We start from the raw sequence: 16,826 nt of genomic DNA on the forward strand, positions 1-16,826 counted from the left end.
TGCAACCAGTCCTCTTTTTTGAGTTTCTACACCCTGATTTTGTATTTTAATATATCCAAATTATTCACTCTCTCATTGGTCATGTTTCATAACTCTGTGTATAGAAGAAACCTAATACAGACATTTCTAGGCAAGACCCCCTATCAAAGCTAGCCTTGAAACCTAACAGCCCTTTGTGCACAGAAGTGATCAGCTGGTGTGTGAGACAGATGGTCCTTCATTACACACCTGGAAACTCTCTTCCTCTTTCCATCAGTTTTCAGCAGACTAATGCCTGTCAGAGCTGTCCCAAGACACAATGCTGAAAACACGAGTGGTAAAAAAATCCTGCTCCAAACCTAAGTCCTAATTCCTTTTACAGGATTTAACCTTGAAAGGTTTCCCATAATCTTCTAGTACATTGTTAATCTGTTCAAGCAAAACTTCCAAGCAGGTTGATAAGTTGAGAATAAAGGCAGGCCTTTCAATAAATTTGTATATTAATAGGCAAGGGGGATTTCTCCCACCTCTGAACTGATGTGTACCTCCTTTATCTCCAGTGGGTTAGTGCAACCTGGGTGCCTGGTGATAAGAAGATTGTTATGCAGCACAGAGGTCAGAAAAATAATCAGCTGCAGGAAAAAAGTGGAGACTCCAAACAGAAGTCTAATCAATATAATGAATCCAAGGAGGGAGAACAGGATAGGAAGAAGTGAAAAAGAAGAAACAGAAGCAAAGGAAAATTTGGTGCTGGAGAATCAGGAATTCAGCTGCCAGTTACCACAGTGGGCAGCATGGGATGACAACCGGGGACTAACACACACACTCTGGAGCTTAGACTGGTACAAGATAAGAAGAGCAGCACTGGAAACTCCTGAGAAGGAGCCTGGGTGAGAGGCAGGAGCTCTGTACTTGCAGAGCAGGCCTGGTGGAAGCAATGGCAGGGAGATAAGGGCACCTTGGTCTGTGAGGGGCATAAAATCTCAACTTCTTCAGAGATTTCACTACTATGTCTCTCAGTGTTCCTTATTAATCAAGTTAATTATTTCTAAAATAATCTCTCTAACCCATACTGCAAATACATTACCTCCCACCATCAATGCCGAGCTTAACTTTTTGGGCTTGCCCATGTGATGACAGTCGGCATGGAAGGAGCATGGGGCAGGGCAGCAGGCAGTGCTTGGCAGATGGGTGAGCTGAGCAGCACCAAGCACACACTGGTCCTGCCCACGTCGGGGTTTGTGCAGGATGAAGTTGCAGGACACGATCAAGAAGAGGAGGCTGAGGAAACCTTACCACTCTCCTCAAACTGGAGTTGTAGCCAGATAGGGGTCAGGCGCTTCTCCCTGGCAACCAGCTACAGGAGGAGAGCACATAAGACTTCACCTGCCTCAGGGGAAATTTAGGTTCTACATTAGGCAGAAATTCTTCACAGAGACGATGATTAGATTCAGAATGGGCCGTCCAGGGAGGTGGTGGAGTCACCGGGGGTGCTTAAGGAAAGACTGGACGTGGCACTTAGTGCCACGGTGTAGTTGACGTGGTGGTGTTCAGTCCTAGGTTGGACTCGATGATACCAGAGGTCTTCTCCAACCTATTTGATTCTGTGACTGTAAGGGTTCTGAGCAGGGATGCTCGTAATAGAAGCGCCAGGTGCCATCTCGGTGCCGCTGCCGGGCACACCTGGCCACCCCGCTCGCCCACCGCGGCGCCCCGCACGCCAGGGGCAGCGCCTCGCCTGTGCACCGCTCCCACGGGCGTCTCTCGGGGCAGCAGGGCCGGGGCGAGCGGCGGTGCCGCTCGGACCCGCCGGTGAGCTCGCAGCGCACACCTGGCCACCCCGCTCGCCCACCGCGGCGCCCCGCACGCCAGGGGCAGCGCCTCGCCTGTGCACCGCTCCCACGGGCGTCTCTCGGGGCAGCAGGGCCGGGGCGAGCGGCGGTGCCGCTCGGACCCGCCGGTGAGCTCGCAGCGCCCAGCTATGCCCGCCGGCGCCGGGGTGCCAGTGGCACGGCCGGGCTTGGGAGCGGGCCCGGGCGAGCGCGGAGGCCCTGGCGGCCCGTGACCCCAGCGCGGGACCTGCGCCCCCCGCGCCCCGAGCCTGCCGCAGGCAGAGGGGCCGCGGAGCCCCGCCAGGAGCGCGGCCGGCATGAGCCAGGTGCCGAGGAAGCTGCCGGAGGAGGAAGAGGGGGACGAGGAGGAGGAAGAGGAGGAGGAGATCGTGGGCTTGGCGGGCTACGCCGACGGGGCCGAGTCCTTCTCGGACGGCGACGCGGAGAGCGGCGGCGATGAGGCGTGTGAGTGCCGCTCGCGGCGGCCGCAGCGGCACCGGGGGCGGCGGGGAGCGGCGGGGCGGCGGCCGCGGGGCTGCGGGGGCGGGGGCTGGGGCTGCTCCCGGGGAGCCGAGGGGCAGCTCCGGGCTCGGAGAGGGCTGCGGAGCAGCGGCCGGCAGCGGGTGCGGGTGTCGAGTGAGGCGTGGCGGGGGCCGGGGTGAGGCTGGGACGGTGGCGGGGGACGCAGGGCCGCCGCCAGGAGGTGAGGTTTGGCGGCCCGCGGATGTGGGTCAGGGAGGAGGCGAGGCTCCCCGCGGGGTTTGGGGCACGAGGGGAGCCAGGGGCAGGGGTGCGGGGAAAGACGAGGCGTCCAGAGGGAGGGCAGGCCCAGCTGGAGACGGGGTGGGCGCTGGGAGGCCGGGCGGAGCGAGGATGCTGCGGAGGTGGCCATGGGAAGGGCCGGGACGGGGACAGCGTGCTCGGTGGGTCAGAGGGTGCAGGGAGCTCTGAGGAAGGAGCAGGGCAAGGCTGACAGGTAGCAGGAAGCGTTGGGAAAGAGGGAGGAGGCAAAGGGAGTGCAGGCAAAGTGTGTGTGTGTAAAATTTCTCATCAGTATTCTCCAAGTCTGGGGTGAGAGTTATTAGTTATTAGAGGCCACAGCTTGATGATGTGACCCGAGTGTGCCAGGGGTGGGGTGTTGGGTGTCACGCTATAAAAGGCAGCGGCCACACGCAGCTCTGTGTCCGGGGCTGCTCCGCAGCTGCGAGTGTCAGTCCCACAGTGGCAGGCTCTGCTAAATGTCCGTCTGTCTGTGCTTGTGAGGAGCCGCCTTACTCACTGCATGTCCGTGTCAGTATGGATGGTGATGCTGAGAAGGACGGGCTTACCAGGAAAAGCAGTCTCATTCAGTAGAAAAAGGAAATGCCAGCTCAGAGCCTGTTGCGTTCATTCAGAGCCTGAATTCATTCTTCTGAGACATATTTCACAAAGGATCTTGGAGAACTGTCAGTATCAGGATAAAAAAAGAAGTGCTTTTTTATGAGAGGATAATAAAAGACCACATGTTTTAAGTCTACTTCGATATTAGCGTGCAGAACCCTTCTCCTTAAAGGCCCAGTCCTCCAGGCTGCCATGAGAGGTGCTCCATTGACTAATGTAATTTTGGGGAGTGGAGGAAGGTCAGTGCTTTGAGTATAAGCCTTCATGGTTAAAAGCTATAGGAATGTTGACTGTAAGCGCTATAACTGAGATTAAATAAAGTTTTACTTGAACCTGCTAAAGAATTGCCTTCATTTTTATGCAAAGAGAATACATTTTAATGTGATTCTTTAGTGCTGCACTAACTTAGTATTTTCTGTAGAGAAGTAAGCCATATACTGTCTTCAGACAAATTCATTTGGATATTTTTGAGTAGGAACTTGTTAGGCTGCTAAAAATTGCAGTTGCTTCTTTACAGTAACAGAATATTGTACTTAACAGACAGGAGCCTTTACATCCTGGATAGCAAAAGAAGACAGTCCATGCAGGGACTATTTTACACAGGATTAAAACAAAATCTATTTTAACTGTCCAGATTCCCTGGTTTTCTGTTTCATTTTGAATTCTCCAGAGGAAGAGGCAGACATCTGAAATGGAGGGGGCTGGGATTTGGGTCTGTGTTTTGTATTACACTGGGCTGCAGGGCAGGGGGCTTACCCCTTTTTTTGTCCTCTCTTCCTGGCTCTGTACAGCAAGTAGTCCAAAATTCAGTGTCACTGCCTCCACTTTTCTACAAAGAAAGAATGAAAAGGGCAGTATAAGAAGAACAGCTTCAATGCATGGCTGTTGAGGAGAGAAGCCAGACTTAAAAGCAAAAGCATAATGTCTTCTTGGAAGTATGCAGAAGATTTCAGAACTTCACATTGGTCATTCACCCTATACTGCGTTTGTGTCTCCAGCTTCAGTGCTGAAACCATGGCTCTTGTCCTTTGTTTACACTTAGGGTCATATTCAGAGACCTCAAAACACTTACATTTACATAAAGCCTAGTCATATTTTTTATAGATGCAATTTAAAAGTGTTTAGAAGCAGGAAAGACCTCTGCAGGGTGTCCAAGGAAGTGGCTTTACAACATACTTCTGCATAGTGCTGCACTTGTGGCAGCGTGGAACCTGGTCTTCTGGAAAAGACACTTCTGAGTCTTTTCTGTAGCCACAAGAATTCCTTTCCACCAGGCATTTCTGCAATGTCTATGAACCCACAGTAGCTGAACACCACCCTTCTTCATTGCATACAAGCTTTTTCTGTTAACTTTTTAGTCTCAGGCCATCTGTTAGCATTGAAGATGTTTAGTGTTTTGTAAGGGCATTGTCTTGACAGCAGTCCAAAGTGTTGCAAACACCACAGTCACAGCAGTATTGGAAATGCTACAGGAATAATGGATTTGTAGGTAAGAGTAGAAAGTTTGGGACTGCTACCTCTCCTTTACACAGAAGTGGTTAAAACTTCATATAACTGAATTAGTGGGGGAAAAAAATCATCATTAGCTGTATTAGTTCAAAACTAGACTCAGAGGCTTGTTACGTTGCAGATGGTAACATGGTCAAAAGAATTCCTTTTGGCTTTATGTTACTTGAACAGATGAGCTGTGATGTTTTATTTGGATGTTTGAAAGCTGGTGGGATGTGCAGAACGTGGCATCCCTATCCCATACGCCCGCAGAGCATGGATAGTCACCTTCTTTGGCAATTAATTGCAACTGATGTGGAATTCAGGATGGGCTTCAAAAACTGTTTTAGTTATCTCTATATATCCAATAGCATAAAGGAGATACTAAAGTATTCATTGTGTACTGGTGAGACAGGTCGGGACTGCTATGTGCGGTTCTCAACTCCTCGGTGCTCCTCTGCATGTTGCAATGCATGCAAAATGCACTCCATAGGCAAGGACACAGCTGCGGTTAACAGAAGTTTTGTAAGGAATTGAGTGCTTTTCTGGGGGAAAGTGCTTTTAGGTTTGTTGAGTTAAATTTGTGAATTCTTCAAATGGCCTCTAACCAGGATGGCTCCTGTTCTTCATGGCTGTTTAGAAAAGTTGAAACATGAAGGGAGCTGTTGATATGCATTAGAGACTGGCATTTTACTCTTTGCAAAAGTGAATGAAGCAAGAAATGTGTGGCATCTCACAATAGGGAAAATTATCTTTCCCGTTATAGAACAGAGAAGAGTTTAGTGTTTCTCTTGGGCATATTATGATCTCACTCAGTAACCTAGTCTGGGAAGTTGCAGTGATACATCTACTGGCATTTCTGTGGCAAATTAAAAAAGGAGTTGTCATGTACTCCTGCAGAGGAATGTGGGCAGGCAATGCATCGTCCAATTCCTTTACATATAAGGTAATCTCTTAACTGTCTCTGAGAGGGAAGTGCTGTAGAAGCCTTGCTATCTCATCAGGTTTGGATGATACTCTTACATTTCCCTGTCTTTGAACTGGCAGGATTTCAAAAGCTAAGTAACAGTCTTACTAGCAGAAGAGCTGGTCTCCATTCTTCTCATTGCTAATTCTGTTTGCAGTTGCAACTGTATTTTTTTTAGTATGGCTTTAATAGAAAGCAATTTCCTGCTATTAAGCATTACAATCAGTAAAAATCTAACAGCCTGGAATAATTTAATACCGCAATGTAAAGACTCCCAAATTATTTAAACTATTTCTTCAGGTATATGTGGTTTTTTAGGTTGTTTCTCAAAGAAAAGGGAGTTAGGTATGTAGCTTGTCCTCTGGTTGTCTCATCAATGGTCAGAATCTTGGAAACTGTCCACCTTCAACAAAATCTGAACAAAAGATGTCTCAATGGTTATTAAGTTCCCACAAGTTTGAGGAAAACTGGCATTCAGAAGACAGGAGAAAGCTAAATGAAGGGACCTCAGAGGGACAAGTGAGCAGTTTTGTGCGTTCACTGTGGCAGCAGCTGGCAGACGGGTGAACACACTGTAGCCAACTGAAATGTGCTGAGCTCCAGATCAGCCACAGCATGTCATATCTATTATTTGGAGGAGATGTCATAAGACATACAGGAGGAAGTTGGTGTTATTGTGGTGGGAAGAGGAAGGGGACACAAAGTACAAATCCATGGTAGATGAGACTTAGTAATTTCAGTTGCATACAGAGCAAATAGGAGGATTTATTTGAAACATGCAATAAAGCCTCAACTTGAAGAATGTTCTTTACATTCTTTTATAAAGTCTTCATAAAGCTTTGAATAAATTATTTTCTCTTCTGATGGCAAAAAACAGAGTGAGATGAAGGATACACCATTAAATCTTGCTTATTTGGTTTCATTTATTGACAAGACTATATCCCCAAAACATTAAATATCTTTACATCATCTTAGAGCAGATGTTTATTATTCTTTTGGAGGTGTGAAGTATTGTAGACACGTTTCTCCCAGGAAGTAGTACCTCTGTTCAAGTTGATGGGAAGAGTAGAGGAGCACGTTGACGTCAGTTTCTTACTTCGTAACTTTGTTGTGTGTAGATCAGCAGCAGTGGCCATTGCTGTGTTTATTGGATGATATTCTTACAGAGTTACCTACCCCTGTTCTGCCTGAAAACGTTTCCTTTGTGCACCTGTTCCTGCCTGGCAGTGCTCATGTGTGATAATTGACAAGAACACAGTAAGTGGTAGTACCTGCCATGGTCTTTCAGTTGTATTTGAAATGGACAGGATCCCTCCGATAATGAGTTGAAAACTTCTGTCAGTCACTGGTGACACGGACCTGCACTGAGTGGCACAACCTCTCACAAGCCAGTAGATGGTGCCAGGAGATGTTTTATGCTAACACTGCAATCCCTTCAGTTTGAGAAGACCTGCTTCTCTGTCACTCAAATTTGGGAGGCATAAACAGATGTGGACAAAGTTCTGTACCCTCCTGGCAGACATACCGTGCTCCTTTGTTTCTGAAAGCTGTAAATGAGGCTTCAGGCACACAAGAAAATGCAAGATGGGGTCACCACCCCTGGGTGCAAAACATGCTCCTAGGCAAAGAATTCCTTTAAGCTTTCCATATTTTTTTTTGGCTGATAAGACCGTGTAATAAATTGGCAGGTTCAAATTGTTACTGAGGTTTCTTGTTTTGGATTTTCATATTTTGGGAGTAAAGCTGACCACATATGCAGGGCATATTCAAGAATGATGCATGTAAATAAATGTGTACCAGGTAAGTTTTGCAATTCAAAACTTATCCCAGCAGAAAAAAAGAAAAAGAAATGCAATTATGTTGTGCTATGAATGTGCTAAGTATGATCTGAATAGTTTGTGGTGCAGTGGATAGGGGAAGGTCTACCAAACATCACTACATAGTATGTTTAGCCTGTTGTGTGATCAGTATTTTAAACCAGACCTCTGTGTACTCTGAGTTGTACTCTGTGGATTTAGCACTGCAACTCATTTTTTGGTGCTGCTTGCGTGTTTGACACTGCAGAGTCAGAGGTGTTTTGAAGCTTTTTATATATAAGGGCAGTGCCATTTCACCTCAGCACCAAAGGACATTTCAAAGTTATCGGCCAACTAGATGCAGCAATTTAGGTGTTTTAATTAGAGATGACCTGAAGCTAGAGTTGCTGTGCCTACCAGAATGGATAGCTATACATTCGTGTCCTTACAGATGTAAGAGTATCTGTTTACTGCTGGAACTACTTGATGCTGATATAACTGCATCAACACCAGAAAAAGTAGTGCCACTTTCAAACTGAGATAGGTAACACAATGAAACCCGTGTGTTCCCAGGCCTTTGTTTTGCAAATAGGCAGATGATATGCTGTAATCTTATTTATTGAATAACAAACCTTTACAGATTGTAACACAAATTGCTGAGCAGCAGGTGAAATCCTAAGCACCTTAGAAAGGACTCCTCATGAGCTCAGTACTGTAAGCACTGTGTGCCTGCTGAGTTGAACTCTTCCTGTAGCTCCTTGCATGTGTGATTTCATTTATTAATTTATTTATTGGTGAATTGATTTTAGAGAAAGGAAGCTCTCAGGTAGAAAGATAATGCAGAGGTACTTAACAGAGTCTTACTCTGTTCTTCCATCATTGTGATGTAGCTGTCTGCTGGAAAGGGTGTTTGTTATCAGATGATACTCTTTTAAAGGAGAATATATGTGGCATAATGTCAATTAGAGTAAAATTAGATATTTAAAGATGTCTATGTGAGATAACAGATTTTTCACATACAAACAGAGCAGTCAAACCTTCTGCAGTTTCTGTCTTGGAGGTGAGAAGTAGATTTTCTGATAGTATACCCTAAGGGGCAAATAATTCAAGTCAAAATGCCTGTAGCACTGCTCTCTAAGCTTAAACATTGGTAACATTTGCATAAATTAATATAAAAATTCATTGAAATAAATATCAAATGCATGTTATCTGGCAGTTACTAATTATATTGCCATAGTATATTCCTTTTCTTCTTGTGTGATTTTATTCAGTTTTGGATTTCAATGATCCCTTCAGTACTGAAGTTAAGCCAAGAATCCTGCTCATGGGATTGAGAAGAAGTGGAAAGAGTTCCATTCAGAAAGTTGTCTTTCACAAAATGTCGCCGAATGAGACTCTTTTCTTGGAGAGCACAAACAAGATCTGCAGAGAGGATGTTTCCAACAGCTCCTTTGTCAACTTTCAGATATGGGATTTTCCTGGGCAAATTGATTTCTTTGACCCTACGTTTGATTATGAGATGATTTTCAGAGGCACTGGAGCACTGATATTTGTTATTGATTCTCAGGTAAAAAAAGGGCTTTAAGCTATTCCAAATGGGTTGGAAAGCACCGGGCTTTTCTAAAGCAAATAAATTATCTACATCACAAACACACATTAAAAGAAGTCATTAAAACTTGAAGAGCAGCTTGGCTATCTTTAATCTCTCTCTGCAGTGTGTTTGGAAGTTAACTAATTTGTTTTAACATCTCAAGGTTCTTGCTTAGATTCCTACGTGCTGACAGCATGAGATTGGTAGGTTCAGGCTTCTACTTATAAAACATTTAAAAAATCAAGCTGCTGTTGAGCTGTAGTACTATTTAAAACTAAGTATCATAAAATATAATATATATATATTTTATTTTTTTTAAATGCTTTCCTATGTTGTGGCTCTTCTTTTTCCTTTATTAGGATGATTATATGGAAGCATTAGCTCGGCTGCATCTTACTGTGACCAGAGCCTATAAAGTGAATCCAGATATCAACTTTGAAATCTTTATCCATAAAGTGGATGGTTTATCTGATGACCATAAGATTGAAACACAGAGGGATATTCACCAGAGGGCAAATGATGACCTTGCAGATGCTGGCTTGGAGAAGATTCACCTCAGGTGAGAAAAGTTGCCGTGCAGATAATGCTAAAGAGGACAATTACCATTTTCTGTCCTCTTGAAGTAGCAGGCAACATGCTTTTGATATGTGAAGGAAAGGGATAATCAGAGATACTGCATTTGACCTGAGCCAAAGTATCCTATTTCTGATTGCTGTCTTGAAGGGAAAGATGGAGAGCTGCTTAATAACAGATGACAAACATGCCAGATCAGGTTTTGCTGCAGTTGCTGTCTTGAAATAAGTTGGCTTGGGCAGTGACAACAACCAGTAGAGTTCCAGGCCACGGAGTGTACATGCAACCACATCACTTTTGCCGTCTTTGAAAGCTCTGCCACATGGTCCCCTCCCAGTCACTCATCCTCACTCCTGCAGCCTGCTTGGAGCTGCTTGGGAAGACCTGTGCTGTATCTTTGCCTTGTGTCTTCTGGTAAAATGGGTTACTATAGCAAATGCTGACAAGGAGTGGACTTCGCGGGCTGGCAACCAGAGGACATCAAGTTGTCATGGCTTTCTTAGCACTTTAAAGCCAAGTACAAATATATTAAAAAGAGAGGCCTGCTCCATGAACATGCCAGCTCTTTAGAGCTCTTAACTACTCAACTGCATCACTGCACTGATAAATGGGTCCAAAAAGTAGATCACAATAGGCATACTCAGCAATACTCCTCTCCTGAAATGTGATAAATATTTTTGTAAGAATACCAGCGTGGGAATGCATTAAAAAGTTGTACATTGAGTTCTAGGTTTCACTGTCTAGGCTGGGTTTTTTTTAATATAGAGAATAAGTCCTGTGTTTCAATCATATCATGACTTTTGATCACAGGAGGTAATTGCATTAGTGTAGGCACTTACTGTCTGACAATATTTTATTTCACTCATATTGTGAAAGGTACATCATGTTCACAGTATGTGGCTAAAAGGAAAATGTGGTGACATTTTTTTCCAGCTTTTATCTGACAAGCATATATGATCATTCTATATTTGAAGCATTTAGCAAAGTGGTACAGAAACTGATTCCACAGCTCCCAACACTGGAAAACCTGCTTAACATCTTTATTTCAGTAAGTACTTACTATGTCCTTTGTCTGTAGATCTGGCTGTGTCCAACATGCATGTTCAGACACTGTTCACTGCCTTCTTAGAGATCACGAGCAATACGAACTCTCAGAGAAATTACCAGAACTTAGTTGAAATGCACCTCCATGCAGCTTGGCTTCACCTTCGTGTCTATTATACAGCATTGATGAGCTGCTGAGATACTCACAGTATTTCCTGAGTCGCATAAAGTGGGTTAGCTGCCATCACTTTTCTGCTCATAACATCAGTCTGAATGTTGCAAAAGTCTGTGCTGCATGTATGTGTTGAAGTTGCACTTAAACCTTGTATGAATAAATATTTAAAGGAACATAATCTAGTCTGACCTCACATGGGGAGCTGTCTGTAGTGCTTCCCAAAATTAATTTTACTTTGTATCAGAAAGTTTACTGAGCTTAAGAAGATCTTCTTATGTCATGAAAGTTTTAGACATAGAGTCCACCACAACTTTCACTGCTTCCATAGTTACTCTGAAGGCCAGTTGTGGAGTTTTGTATGTCTAGTGGTTTGGTACCACTGTGGAAGAGGTTGCTTGCTCCACTCTTCCTGTATGTCTGATCCCTTCCTTGCCTTTGTACTGGCTCTGACACTCACTTGTTTCCTCATGGGGTTACTATACCATGCACTTATGCACTGTTTAATTTAGTTAAAAGCAGGTGACAGAGGAGTCCAAGATGCTCTTGCTCTGACACAAGGTAAGAGATGGAAACATGGGGCAGTGAGTGAAGGGGAGTACAGTGAGTAGTTTGTGAAAAGGGGAAACTCCCTATTTTAGTGGTCATTATATCAGGTCATTGTGCCTCTGAAAACTGCACCCTTTCTCACAATATTCTAATTCTGTGCTTAGCATCTAGTACTAATTTCTGAAGCTTCAATTTCCAAGCAAGATAATTTGTTGTGTCTTCTTGTGATTTTGACATAAGAAATTATTTAATATCATTCAACAGCTTGTAAAATTAGACTTCATGGTTTCTCAGTGTGAAAATGGAGAGAGATAAAAGTTGGATGTGACAGGGAAAGCTAGGAATAGAGGACGGTCATTCCAAAACTTATTCTCTTACTATTAAACAGCACATTTATGCTGTTTCATAAGGAATAGTTTGCTACAAAGATCCATTTCTTCCAAAACAGCTGGACTGTATACCAGCTATTATCATGTAGTCTCAAAACTCCACGAGAGAAAGGTAATGAAGAAATGATGACAACAATTCTAGAGCAATTAGATAGTGGTTTTGGCACACAGTCTTACAGAGAAAGCTGGCTGAATAATAGTCTTCCCTGTGCCAGAGTCACTGCAGTCACTCTTTGTGAATCAGATCTGTATGGAGTCTCCTCACTGTTTGGAGTTGGTGAAGGGTTTGTCCAGAATCTGCACATGAACTGAGCACAGGCAGCTTCCTGAATGAATGATGACAATTGCTTGTGTGTCTGGAACACCCATCTCCAGTCACACCTACAATATCAGGTATAGTGTGTAAGGAAGAAAAAGTATTTCAAATAAATGGGATGTCCAGAAAAGTGAGGGAGGTGTGCTATTTCCTCTGTTCAGTATGGCAAAAGTCTCAGACTGTTTCTTTGCTCCAATTTCTAAATGACCTAAGGCCATGTGTAGCTGCATCACCGTGTCCTCAGCATGCTTGCTGTTTTTACAAGTATCTTCTGTCTGTAGACAGAGAGACTCAGAATGATTATTTGCAACCACAGGAAGATTAAACATTGTTCTCCCTCATATAATTAGTTAGGGGGTGCCTCTTTACCTTGGCAGCTTAGTAACAACAAATTTTGGCATGGATTTTGGTCACGCCTTACCTCAGGAAGCCAATGTGCTGCATATCAGGGCGTGGGTGTATTCGTGTTCTAGTTTTGAGTTTGCAGCAGCATTCACGAGGAAGTGCTTTCATTTATGCCACGGAGACTTCCAACACAAAAAGCTGACGATTACAGAAATAGATCTGCGATCACTCTTAAGTTCACAGCAGGTTTTTTCCCAAGTTTATAACGCCACAGTGTGTGAGCATGTTTGAGGAACCATCAGTGTGATAATACTGCTTCAGCATTCTTTAATGTAACAGCTTGTAAGTCATTAAATAACTGGCACTAAAAATCCGCATTAATCTTATCTGACTGACACACCAGCTTCATGTAGAAGGATGCCTGTTTCTTAATTACCATGGCCTTAACCAATCAAGTTGTGTGACATGGGAAAGTGTGTTTTCATTTGAGGGTTGTTTGGTTTCTTTTGAGGGATATTAAAAAGTATGTATTAAGACAAACAATTATTGTAGTAAAAACAAAACTATATACAGTTTTGATTATTTAATTATTTAAATTTTGTAATCTGTAAATTCAAATGTAGTGATAAAATTAATTCATGAAATCTGCTGTGTGATGTAAGGCTTGTTTAAATAATTGCCCAAAATTCATTACTAACTGGATGTGACTGGCAATATCCTCTTAAATTCTTTTGAGAGTTGCTTTTTAGGGACAAATTCTGGCTTATTTTCATACATGAAAGACAGAAAAAGATAGGCCTGCTTACCTATCCTGGGAATTGGAGGAATACTACACTTTTACTGAACCCATTCTATTTAAGGAATAGAAACTGTCTCCTACATCATCACACCCCATATAGTTGAGAGACATGGTTTGAATTTCAAGTACCTCATGGTTTTTACCTATCCAAAATAAAATCTCATATATTCATTGCAGATTTTCACAATGACTCTCTTGGTTCAGATTAACCATGGAATATTCTTACATCAATTCAGAGTGCCTTTAGCACATGTTGCATCTTCTTTGCAGACTGTAGGGTTGTGTCAGAGAGAACTGTGTTTATTCATACCCTGCTCTTATTTAATCAATGGCAGCCTTTCATTTAGTAAGGAACCCACCAGCTCCAGTAGCAGAAACAGTTGATTTCTTATTGTAATTTTCCCCAAGCATTCATGATGTAATGTCTCTTTGAATAGTACTTTTAATCCACCTTTTCCTGGTTTTTTATGGCTTTTTATTATTGTTTCTACCATTTCTGTTTGGGTTCTTTTGTGGGCTAGGGGTAGCAGGTGGAGGGTTGAGTGTTGAGTAGTTTGCACACAAAAATTCTGGGAAATCCTTTGACTTTTCGGTTACAGTTGTACTAAAAACCCTGGCAAATGAAATATTGGAAATCCTTTTGACCTTTTACAGTTGTACTAAAAACCCTGGCAAATGAAATATTTGAAGGCATAGTGATTACTACTCCTGACAGTCCATTCTACTCTTTCACAGAGGTTTCTGTCACCATACAAAGTTCTAAAGAAGCAAATACATGTAGTTTCTCAGCAGGTCCTACCACAATAGGTCAGTTGCAATTGAAAACAAGCATATTAAGAGACCAATTTCTGTCCTTAACCAGCAGATGTAACTGCTGGCATGGCAAAATGTCTCAAGACGTTCATGGCAAACATCCAGAAAACTTTCTGAACTGTCACTGCAAGTACAGGCAGGCTGCAGCACCTGGAGCTCTGAGATGAAAAAATAATTTCTCATTGTTAAATGTTATTATATTGTCACTGGCATCTTAATAATTTAAAGTGCATCTTACCTGTACAGATGAAATTGTTGCTATGTCTCTCTTTTTGTAATCCAAAACTTTGTAATTGACTTCTCATGAATGGCACTGCAGGGTTCAAGTTTCAGCTTCTTCTTTCTGAAATGACTTGTATTTTCAAATACAATTTTGGCAATGAGCTACAGCTATGTACTTACATAATATTTCAAAAGGGCCTTGTAATTAATCTTATTTGACAGCATCTGTTGAACTGTGTGAGGTGCTGTCAGAATTACTATTTTAAAAATAAAATTACAGAACTCCCATATGTGGCCAGAACAACCAGGTTAAATATGCATACATTTTTGTTCTTTGTGCTCAAAGAACATAGACTCATGGAACCCTGCAGGCTGAAAGGGACCTTTAGAGATCAGCTGCTGCTCAGAGTCAGGCCAGTTACAGCAAGTTGGTTATGGCTGGGTCCAGTTCAGCTTTGAGCATTTGGAAGGATAGAAATGCTACAAACGCTCAGGTCAGCATGTTCCCAATCCTTCACCACTCTTCTGTTAATTTTTTTTTTTTTTTGTATCAAGTCAGAATTCCAGCCTGTGCCTTTTGGCTTTTGTCCTTCAACATTTTAGTTCTGAGAAGAGCTTGGCTCTGCCTCTGGCTTGTCTGAACCCTTACATTAGGTATTTGTAGATAGCAATGAGTTTTCTCTTCTTCAGGTTGAACAAAGCCATTTTTCTGAGACTCTCCTTGTACATTCTGTGCTTCAGCCCATTTACCTAAGGTATCCAGTGTATACTGTGTTTTTATTATTTTTTTATCACTGACTTACTGAAATAGGCCACTCAGAGAGTCTTTTCCATTATGAAACACAAGAAATTCACCTCTATACTCTGTTATTACTAATGGATGTTTGCAGCCATAGCTCTGTGTGCAGTGATGGAAGAATGATGCCTCTTTAAGAAGAAAATGCCCAAAATAATGCTGTCCACTGTTCAATAGCATATCTAGTGTTGCAAATTTTCTGCCTATTTCAGGAAATATGGAAAGTAGCAGAGTCACTTTAGTTACTCAACTATGTGTTAAATAGTTGACTTAGAAAGGAAGGAAATAAAAATGGAAAAGTTCTGTAACTGTACAAAAGAAGCTGAAACTATTAAAACTTGTTAGGGATTTTCAGTGTGGTTTTTGGTGGTTACAGAACTACTGTGACAGCAGTCCCAAACCATGTTAAAATGGGAATTCCATATCTGGAGACAGTTCAGTTGGATGGAGAAAATTGCTTGTCTTCCTGTATAGATTGATACTGAAGAGTATTTTATAGCTTGTGCTTTAACAATACTGGGAAATGGCCCTTTTTTCATGCTGGGACAGCTGAGCAGGTGTAATCCTTTGACATCAGCCAGCAAGGCTGCTGTTTTCAGTTAAAAAGTACTTTTTTTTTCCAGGAAGCAGAGGTTTATGGCAGTTTACCTTATCTACACAAAGAGTAAGAGCTAGCATTCCTGGCAAGCTTCTCAGAGCTGTGAATACGAGACATCTCCAGTATGGAGAGCGTCTTAATCAGCTTGGCAGGATCACAGGAACACAGCTGGCATCATTTTAGCATGCCTTAGCACTTTAAACATGGCTTTAACTTCCAGTGCTGCATGAAACCTGAAGGCACCATCACAATGCTGGTCTCTCTCCTGTGATGCTAGAAGATGTTCTACAGAACCAGACAGTAGAACAGCTACAGAGTGCAATGAAAGAATTTCTTAATTTCCTGAGCTCAGTTCCTGAGCAATACTGTCTTCTTTGTCCGTCAGCGTATTCTTTCCCTTTTTTCTATCTTCTCATATGCCCACTTAGAACAACTTTAGATTACAGCTTTCTTTTATGTCTGTTGCTACCATTGAAATACCAAAATCTTGAACTTGGAAGATTTTTTCTGCTCCCCTCTTGCCCTCCCTCATTTTCCACTGAAAAGAAATCTCTCCAGGTGGAGCAGTTTGGGAGTGTCACTTGGCATTATATCTGCTCAGAGGCAGAAAATGTTGGAAGGTTTGTGAGCATTGTGGTTTGCTACAAATACAACAGTGCTGTATGTATAATTCTTTCAAAATGAGCTTGATTGAAATTTAATTTCTTTAGCCTAGACTTTTTGTATAAGAGGCAAGTAAGGGAACAGAAAAGCTTGGGGTTAATTTGAAAACATGGATTCCACTTTATTTTTCTTTTTTTCTTCTCTTGAATAGAATTCTGGGATTGAAAAAGCATTTTTATTTGATGTAGTCAGTAAGATCTATATTGCAACAGACAGCACTCCAGTGGATATGCAAACTTACGAGCTCTGCTGTGATATGATAGATGTTGTGATTGACATTTCTTGTATATATGGGTAAGTAAATTGTGAATGTTTTCCATAAAGATGTGTACTGAGAATCTGAATAGCCTCAAAATTCTAGTGATGTGGGTATAAATAATAATGAGAATGGGTAATTTGCCAGGACAGGGGAGGAGAAAACGGCTGGCTTCTGAGGGACTGATCCTTCCCAGCAACAAGAATTGTTCCCTGTTCAGTCTCTTTTGTGAGCATCTTCCCCCTTCTATGCTAGTAA

At 42.7% G+C, this 16,826-nt stretch overlaps 1 protein-coding gene across 2 annotated transcripts in view; it reads left to right on the forward strand.

Annotated features, from left to right (window-relative positions):
• Positions 1-2,020: 2,020 nt before the first annotated feature.
• LOC120512354 (ras-related GTP-binding protein D) overlaps positions 2,021-16,826 on the forward strand; it is a 57,918-nt gene continuing 43,112 nt past the window's right edge. Inside the window, exons 1-5 of one of the 2 annotated variants that reach the window (XM_039730552.1) lie at positions 2,021-2,276; positions 8,714-9,009; positions 9,393-9,592; positions 10,540-10,654; positions 16,464-16,606. In XM_039730552.1, the coding sequence (XP_039586486.1) occupies positions 2,129-2,276; positions 8,714-9,009; positions 9,393-9,592; positions 10,540-10,654; positions 16,464-16,606 (902 nt within the window). In that variant the 5' untranslated portion in view covers positions 2,021-2,128. The remainder of the gene's footprint in view (positions 2,277-8,713; positions 9,010-9,392; positions 9,593-10,539; positions 10,655-16,463; positions 16,607-16,826) is intronic. The other variant, XM_039730562.1, reaches the window with a different exon arrangement.

Source organism: Passer montanus, unplaced genomic scaffold (genome assembly GCF_014805655.1).
Source record: "Passer montanus isolate IOZ18808 unplaced genomic scaffold, ASM1480565v1 scaffold11, whole genome shotgun sequence".
Classification (NCBI taxonomy): domain Eukaryota; kingdom Metazoa; phylum Chordata; class Aves; order Passeriformes; family Passeridae; genus Passer; species Passer montanus.